The following is a 9495-nucleotide window of genomic DNA, read 5'->3' as shown; positions in this document are numbered from 1 at the left end:
GGGGGGGGGGGGGGGGGAGATGAAAAGAAACTTTCCTCCAAATCACTCCTGACCTGAAATTTCCGTTATAGAGATTCATCCCATAGCCATAAAGGTTTTGTTCCCTGTTAAAAGACACTTTGGTCCCATTTGGACTATAAAGGATAGTGAACCTTTATCAGACATTGGGAGTTTACAGTCTTTATTTTTTAAGATAGTGAGAACAAGAAGTACATGGGCAGATTTGAGCAGATGCATGTAAAAATGCCAAAAATCAACACAGTCTTCACAATTTTGCTTAGAGTTGGTACTAAACAGCAAGATCTGTTATGTTAGTTATACAGGAAAAAATATAAGATCATTGAAGAAATGGCTTTGGGGCTTTTTAAAAGGGGTATGTGAAGGTATAACTGAAAAATAATCCAGGATCCAGCTGTAATTATCTCTCTTTCCCCTATCTCTTCAACCATAGGAACCCACGCCTGCTGTTTTGAATATCCTTCAGAGTTCTGACTATTATATTCCTTTGTCTTTGTCCACATTTATCATCTTAACTTAATGTAGCCCATGAAATTACAAGTTTTTTTCCACTTCCAGTATCACCTTGACTTTTTGTGGCTGCTTCTATTTTTACATGTTGCCTTTCTTCCTGTGCTAGTATTCTTCCCCCACTTAAAAAAATTTTTTAGTGTATGGTCAGTTATTCATTTTATTCTTTTAAGTTATCTTACTCAGCCTACTATGTCAATCAAGTCCCCCAAATGCTGTCATTGATAGTTTTGCCCATTTCGTCCAACCAAAAACAAATAAGTAAATACAGTTTTCTAATAAAGCTTTGGGTTTAACTTCTACTTTGCTGTTGTAATTTATATCTAAATGAACTCCATGTGAACTGACCCTATGTGAACTCCATCTTCTCTCTTGAATAAAACTGAATGTGCTCTCTCTGCTCAGTAATGGTAACTCTTAAAAGTATGATAAAAGACAACTTGGGGAAAGTCTATTTTCTTAATTAGCAGGTCACATTTTATGAAAACATTCTGAATTTAATATTTAGCATTTAGCATGTACTCACACTCTCAGAGGTACTAGGCATTCATATAGAAATGTCCCCTGTTGTCAAAGAGCTTCCATCTAAAAGATTTTGACTTATAGACTGAGAAACCAGTTTTAAATACCTAGCCACCCTTTTTTGTAGCACCTCTGATTTGAAGAAATTCAGATACTTTAGCAAGCCATGGTAACTCTGGTGCAGTAGAAAATAATCACAGGTTTATATAATTTCTCTTTCCTTAGGATGTAGAAATAGTTTCATTCATTATGAAGAAATCCTGGGATGCCTGTGTATAATTGCAGAGATTAAAAAGAGGACAGGAATCTCTGAAGAATGGTGGACATTGAGAGACAATAAAGTATTTCAGAGTATGGGATCTGAAGTCAGACTTAGATTCAAACCTCAGCTCTACTCACTATCTATGTGACCTTGGGCAAGTTTCTTAACCTCCCTGATGTTTGATTTCTTTATCTATAAAATTAATGTAGTGACTCCTACCTCATTAAAGGATGTTGCAGTTGAAATTATTAAATTATAATTATTAACCAGATTTAGAATTTCTTCATTCAGAATCTATTGTTTGTCTGTAGTGTGTTGCTAGAATAAGATTGTTAAAAGAAGAGTTTTAACTTTCTAAAGCCAGAATTATTTCAATGTATCTTGTTTGCCCTTTTCTTTATGTTGGTGTATCCTATTGCTTGTTCCTATTTGTCCCTTTTTAAAAACTATTTTTTAGTATCTCCACTGCAGATTTCCCTTTCCGTATTAACACAGAAGTCAGAGCCAGCGGCTACCTTTCTGATAGAAAATTTTCTCAACTAATTTTCAAGGTGTATAATAGGAAGAGGGCAGGAGAGAAGCGCTCCTAGAGACATTGAACAATTAATTATATTGTAATGGAGCTATAGAGGGAGGAGTAGATGACTGGCCCAGAGAACACATGATTTCTCTAGTGCCAGGATTACACTCAGAGGCATTTCTGCCTATCTCCACTTCGCAAGGCACAGTGCCAGTGAGAACAGCAGTTAGTACACCCATAGTGGGGTTTACTAGCTTCCACACCGTGTTTGGTGGGTTCTTAACTTCAGGATAAGGAATTAAATTTTTTACCCAGCAGGAAGTGATTGCCATTTACTGATTTTTTTTTGTAGCAAAGATCTAGCTTGGGATATGAGCATTCCAAAGATGTGCTGTCATAAGGAAGGAGATGCTAACAAATGTTGCTCACTGGAATCAAGGAAAGGCAGTAAAATGCGTGTATGTATGTACATAGCCAGGAACACACCTGTGAAAGTCAATTTCATGCTTTAGACTTGACAGCACAGTGCTTGTAGGCATTTCTTTTCATCTTCTTCCATACCTGCTCTGAACACTCCTGTGATCCCTTTGTTTTCTGTGCAAATGAACTGAATTGCTCCTTTCAAGCATAGCTACACTGGTCACCAGGGTGCCTGAGTTGCCAACAAACCTTAACCCCATAAATGAAGACAAAAGAAGTGTTCTCTATGACAGAGGCGTTCCTACTGCCCATGATGCGAGGCTCCACTGACTAGCACAGCTTTACTCAGTGAAAAAAAGGCTGTGGGACATGTGCCTAGCAGTTCAAAGGTAGTACACAGATATCGTCATGAATAAAATTTTCAAAAGATAAGGCCAATAAATCTGTCTATCCAGAGGTCTAATAGACCAATAGTTGGATTCTGGTTATATGTATTTCATTTAAGTATTGACATTAAAATATTCCAGAAGGCCTAATACTCGATGTTCTACCCTGGAAATCATCATGTTTTACCCAAAAGCAAATCGATATTGGCCCAGTTCCTTAGAGCCCAGAAAGTTACTCCTTGATGTGGGACTCCTGAAACCAGACTTAACTTCACTCCTCTCCAGGCTAGTTTTGGAGACTATATGGAATGATAATTGTCAAAACACTTTGAAGAAATATGAAGCTCCTTGTGAATGCATAATATTGTGATTTTTATTATGAAATATTTGTGTTTTTTTAGGGGACAGTATTTATTCAAAAACAAACCTCCTGATGGGAATGCTCCTCCCAACTCTTTTTATAGAGCACTTTATCCTAAAATTATACAAGACATTGAGGTAAGAATCTATGTATATTTAGGTATTTGCCAAATACTAGAGAATCATCAACATTCTTCAGTAACAGCATTGTTACAGCAAACCCATTAAGGTTTATTGATGTGAGTTAAAAATCAATTTCTTTGTAAGAGAATAGAGTAGGTAAAATATAGTAAATTGCCAGGCAAAGATTTGTGTTTAAAAGTTATTTACTGCCGAAACCGGTTTGGCTCAGTGGATAGAGCGTCGGCCTGCGGACTGAAGGGTTCCAGGTTCGATTCCGGTCAAGGGCATGTACCTGGTTGCGGGCACATCCCCAGCAGGAGATGTGCAGGAGGCAGCTGGTCGATGTTTCTCTCTCATCGATGTTTCTAACTCTCTATCTCTCTCCCTTCCTCTCTGTGAAAAATCAATAAAATATATTTTAAAAAAAAAGTTATTTACTGATAGATAGATAGATGGATAGATAGATAGATAGATAGATGAGAGAGAGAGATTATGATGTCTTCATATAATATCAGTGAGACTGCACTCTTAACCTGATATTCAGATATCTTCTCAATTGAGCCTCCGTGGAGATTCACTAGTAGAAATGACCACCATGTAGGAAGCCCACTGAGCACATAACTTCATGTGGTTCATAGATTGCCTTCTCTCAGTGAGCAATCTCTTTCCACCAGGTTTATTATTTAATTGAATGAATTATATAAAGAGTTCTAGAAAATAATCTTTAATTACTTTACAAATGAAAAATGTTTTATAATTTTAAATAGTGCCTTTGTTTGTTTGTTTGTTAATCCTCATCCAAGGATATTTTTCCATTGAGAAAGTGGAAAGGAGGGGGAAAGACAGAGAGAGAAAACATATTTTTAGTTTGCCTTAAGTTTTAAATAGCCAATAGAGTGAAGCATTGAGCATTTGTCATTGGTTGCATGAAAGTTAGATAAGTGTTTAGTTCTGTTCCCTTCCTAATTACTGCCTCTTACCATTCCTTCTTCTCAGACAATAGAATCTAATTGGAGATGTGGTAGACATAGTTTACAGAGAATCCACTGCCGAAGTGAAACCAGCAAAGGAGTTTACTGTCTGCAGTATGATGATCAGAAGATAGTAAGCGGCCTTCGAGACAACACTATCAAGGTGAGATTTCTTCAGGTGTGGGAAAGTAGCTGAAGAAGCTAGGTTGACCACATTCATAAAACAATCCAAAGCATAAATTCTAAGTATTATTTCCAGGAAGTAAGTGAGCATTTAAGGTTGTTTCTAGTCCCAAAGCCAAAATCAGTTCCTTAAAGGACAGATACCTGCTTCCCCCAAGAAGAGCATATAAATGGATTGTTAAATTCTCTTCTTGAAGTTCACTGAATGAGCTATTATTCTTAGCTCTCACATAATTATAGGCTACCCCTGTCCTTAATGAAAAGGATAAAGTCTGCACATGTACTGAAGCCACATATATGTAGGTGCTTAGCTATACCTAGAGAAAAGAATGCATTCCACACTACTCTGAGCTTTGATTCTTTGGGGGTGTCAAACACATAATAGAGCCAGCAAGTCTCTGCAGCACCCCATTATCACAGTGATCAAAAGGATCTTGTTTGCCCTCCTAGATCTGGGATAAAAGCACATTGGAATGCAAGAGAATTCTCACAGGCCACACGGGTTCTGTCCTATGTCTCCAGTATGATGAGAGGGTGATTATAACTGGATCATCGGATTCTACAGTCAGGTAAAAAATTTCAGACGACTTTTTGAACTCAATTATCAGATCCACTCTGTCTTTGTCATATATAGTAATTCTGTGTCTATCTGCATGAGCACAGTTCTAAAACTTCATAACTAAAGAAGAAACCATCAGCTCCCCCCACCGTTGTGTTAATCTAGAACTAAAAACTTGAATTAGGAATGATTAAGGTAAGTTTACATTTTTATACATTTGAGAAACTACACTTTCTGTTTTAATTTGCTAGAATCATCCATTACAGAAACTTGGTAAACCTTGCATTCCTTACAGAAACTACCTCACAAGGGAATGACATGAATGAAATGAAACCTTCCTTTCAGGGGGTTATAACTGTAGTGTAGGCATGTGTTATCTCCTTTAAAATGTGTACAGGTGAGAAATGCTCTCTCTTTGCCAGCCCCTCCCCTGCTGTCCCTGCAGTTTTTAATTGCAAGCTTCACTCAGGGAGGGGCCTTCAATTTCCAGAGGCATTAGTAATTTGATGACATAGTCATTATGCTGCTGGAGTCCAGTGTAGCTTGAGTTCTGGGTACCAGAAGCACTGCTGGAAACCTCTGTTAGAAATTTTGCCTTAAGCTAAAGGATTTAGCAAACATAATGCATCAGAAGTAACTTTTTTAAAAATCGGGGGGGGAAAGCAGTTAACTGCATTGTTAGATTCTCTGAAGTTAAATGTTTACCATTCTCAGTTATCCTCTGTGAATAGAAAAGGCTGTTCTTGTTTCTTGTCTTTTGACTTAAAGGCATAGCAAACTCGGTTCTTAGTTATCGACATTTAACATTTATTGGTTCATGTGGAATGCCTCAAGGCAGCTGAAACGTAGAGGCTGACTAACATCATTTATAGGATAAGGGAAAAAATGATTTTCTGAAAAAGGGGGTTAATCTGGAAAAAGGAATAACTTGTGTTATAAAAACCAAAGTAAATATACAAAAATAAGAGTATTAAAATCAAATACTATATCTCATCACATAAAATTCTCAAGCTATCTAAAGGTTCTATTCTCTACTGTGAAGTCCATGTTTACAGTTGATGGCCCTTCTTGATCCCAGTCCCCATTCAAAGCTCAGAAGTGGAGCCTTAGACTTAGGATCTAAGTAATCTTGGGCCTTGACCTGTGTGGTGAAATCTAAGATTCAAAGACATTAAGATCAAATCCATAGCATTAAATCAGTCTGTTATGGAAGCTTCTTGGCCTATATCAGTTCTAGTTCCTGAGGGCTATCCATAGGACACTAATGCTGCTGTTATTAATCAGATCCCCAGTTTTAAATGTATCTTATTAATGGTATCAGATTGAATTTCTGAAGTTTTATAATAATCTTGAGATCTGGCCCCAATTAGTAGGTGATGGTGGCTGCTACCTCATTCCTACTCCTTACACATACCCACATTTGAAGTAGTGTGTCTTTAAGCATTTCACATTGGCAGCATCCTATCTTCTTGCTTTTCCCACTCTCCCATTCCAGCCCTCTATCTACCACTTCCCTATGATCCATCAGTATTCTTTACCTCTGTTCAACTTCAAAAATGCAGAAGAGTAGGGTATAGTACTAGTATGAAAGTGATGGGGGTTGTCGGGGGAAGCACAGTGGTCAAATATTGGTAGTACATTGTAGCATCAGCACCTTCAAAATCTCAGATAGCCTTCATAATGTCGTTTGTTCCAGGGTGTGGGATGTAAATACAGGTGAAATGCTAAACACGTTGATTCATCATTGTGAAGCAGTTCTGCACTTGCGTTTCAATAATGGCATGATGGTGACCTGCTCCAAAGACCGTTCCATTGCTGTATGGGATATGGCCTCCCCAACTGACATCACCCTCCGGAGGGTGCTAGTCGGACACCGAGCTGCCGTCAATGTTGTAGACTTTGATGACAAGTACATTGTTTCTGCATCTGGAGATAGGACTATAAAGGTAAGTTTCCAACTTAAGAGTAGGAGCCGTAACCGGTTTGGCTCAGTGGATAGAGCGTCAGCCTGCAGACTGAAAGGTCCCAGGTTCGATTCCGGTCAAGGGCATGTACCTTGGTTGCGGGCACATCCCCAGTAGGGGTTGTGCCAGGAGGCAGCTGATAGATGTTTCTCTCTCTTCGATGTTTCTAGCTCTCTATCTCTCTCCCTTCCTCTCTGTAAAAAGTCAATAAAATATATTAAAAAAAAAGAGTAGGGGATTTCATGTGAAAATCTGATCAAGGGCTATTTCATATTAAAACATCACTGTAGACTAATTAAATATTTAAGTAATGGTAATAAATGAGACAAGTTATGTGACAATTTTGGTTAGGTATTTTATTACTATAAGTAATGGTGAGTGTAAGAAGGGCAGGAGTAAATTTAGGTTCAAGAAAATTTGTCTATAAGACCAGACTAACACCATAGAGTAAATCAGTTTGAAAAATCCTATGTGATAGCAACGAGCTACAAATTAGCCCTATATTACCATGAATCAAACTTGTCATTGATTTGGTTTGACTTGATAACTTGGTTTAGTCCTTGCCTCTCCAGGACTCCATTTGCCGTAGATATTACTAGTGAGAACACCAAATCAACTGCCAAATGCCATATTCTGTTTCAGGTATGGAACACTAGTACTTGTGAATTTGTGAGGACCTTAAATGGACACAAACGTGGCATTGCCTGTTTGCAGTACAGAGACAGACTGGTCGTTAGTGGTTCATCTGACAACACTATCAGGTGAGCAGCGGGTGCCTTGTCTAGAAGGGATCATTATTATCCTACCATTCATTGTTTGTGCACAGTTCAAACAAATCTTCAACTATGTTATGTTTATTATAAAATGTTTTTTCTTTCTGTAGCTTCTCACAGGTCAAAAGTTTGCACCACGCAGAGAGACAGCACAGCAAATCCTTTTGTTGATGTATTTCCTTCCTGTAATAGTTTTATCATCAGGTAGACCTATTTAAAAGGTACTGCTTGAATGAGGAAGTGGGCAAGAGAGATACGCAGATTGAGGTTGAAAGCCCTTCTCTTTAAATTTCATCTGTCTACAGTTGGAAAGGGCTAATAAATAGCTAAAGGCCATTTCTCTCTGCCCATGGTCTAAAAAAAAGAAACAAGATTTGTTTCCCTACTAGCAAGTGTGCATTTTATTTTCTTAGTATTGCATAATTGGCTAGGGAGTTACCAGTCTGAAATTATAATGAATCCACTAATTGAAGTATTTTTGGTATTTTCCCGTCACAAAGATGAACAAAGTCATCTTTAAATTGTATTTGGATAATTTATCAATCCTCTCAATTCCTTCAAAGTACTAAGAGGATGAAATTATCATTCCTAGAAATCATCTGGATTGGTCTGAAAGCATACAGTTTTTGTATATTAGCATATAAAAGTTTTTGAGAACTTCTTTTGTGTTTCCATTAAATGAGAAAGACTATCCTGCAATGGGTGAAAGCAGAGGGTGACCTCATAAAATATATTGGTGAGGTCAGGAGGTCACTGACATTCCTCATCTCGTTCTTATTAGTGATTTCAGGAAGCATTGTCTTTCTTGGCTTGGTCATTTCCTTCACAGGCAGCTATGTCCATTGAAATCACCCTTTTTATGCCTTGAAGACCCTGGTTACAAAATTACATAAAGCATGGAAAATATGTACTATGTGTGAACTTAAATTATATCTTTTTCTACCTGAGTTAGATGGCAGAAAGAAAATAAATTACATCGAAAGCAGTACATTCTTGCATGGGTGTTGATTTATTTTGGGGACTTTTTTAAAGACATTGAAGTGTATTATTATAACATTCCAAGCTTAGGAATGAATATATGAAAATTCACTTGACTCAGTTTTCTTTTCCAGATTATGGGACATAGAATGTGGTGCATGTTTACGTGTGTTAGAAGGCCATGAGGAATTGGTGCGCTGTATTCGATTTGATAATAAGAGGATAGTCAGTGGGGCCTATGATGGGTGAGTTTGTATCTACGTCTTAATCTCTCCTGCCTTAGGATATTAAATATAGCCTCGCCTTGTGTCTAAAAGATTATAGATTTCACAGAAAGGACCCAGTACAGTAGTTCTTGTGTCTAATTTATGTATTCACCTCTCCTTTGTTTACTCTTTCAAAAATATTCTTCCCAATTATTTAGTTGCACTTTTTTGCTCATGATTGTTATTGATATTTGGGATTTTGGTTATATATTATTTCCATTTTTCCCTATAAAGCAAAGAATTGGACAAATCCAGTATAACAGGATATACATATAAAATAGTGACTTACTATAAAACTAAAACATTGGAGGGCAATATCTATGGGGCTTAATGTGGTGGGAGGATCTTAAATTTTGATATCTTTGAATGTTTCCAAAAGTGCAGTTCCCTTGTCTTTGCTTCTTCTAGCATTTCAGTTACAATGAGTTCAGTAATTTTTATTTTATTTAGTCCAATTTCCGGTGAATATAGACTCCATTCCTATGGATAGACCCCATGTTTAGCAATGCTAAGCACATAGTAAATTCTTATAAAAGTATATTCACTTATGAAGACCTCTTTATCATTTCTTCTTGTCAGGATACAAAGCTACAGTTCAAATATTGGCAGCTTTTTAAATATCAGAAACTAACTTAACATTATCTTAGTGTATGAACTGACTATACTGATATTATGACAAT

At 37.2% G+C, this 9495-nt stretch overlaps 1 protein-coding gene across 22 annotated transcripts in view; it reads left to right on the top strand.

Annotated features, from left to right (window-relative positions):
• Positions 1-9495, top strand: part of BTRC (beta-transducin repeat containing E3 ubiquitin protein ligase) — a 166638-nt gene that overhangs the window by 147114 nt on the left and 10029 nt on the right. For all 22 annotated transcript variants that reach the window (XM_015559324.1, XM_006756529.2, XM_006756531.2 and 19 more), the window contains 6 exons: positions 3040-3136; positions 4118-4255; positions 4726-4844; positions 6531-6780; positions 7441-7559; positions 8684-8794. In XM_015559324.1, coding sequence (XP_015414810.1) covers positions 3040-3136; positions 4118-4255; positions 4726-4844; positions 6531-6780; positions 7441-7559; positions 8684-8794 — 834 coding nt within the window. The remainder of the gene's footprint in view (positions 1-3039; positions 3137-4117; positions 4256-4725; positions 4845-6530; positions 6781-7440; positions 7560-8683; positions 8795-9495) is intronic.

Source organism: Myotis davidii, unplaced genomic scaffold, assembly GCF_000327345.1.
Source record: "Myotis davidii unplaced genomic scaffold, ASM32734v1 scaffold332, whole genome shotgun sequence".
Lineage (NCBI taxonomy): Eukaryota > Metazoa > Chordata > Mammalia > Chiroptera > Vespertilionidae > Myotis > Myotis davidii.
The sequence above is the reverse complement of the archived record's forward strand: the minus strand, read 5'-3'. Positions and strand labels throughout refer to the sequence as shown.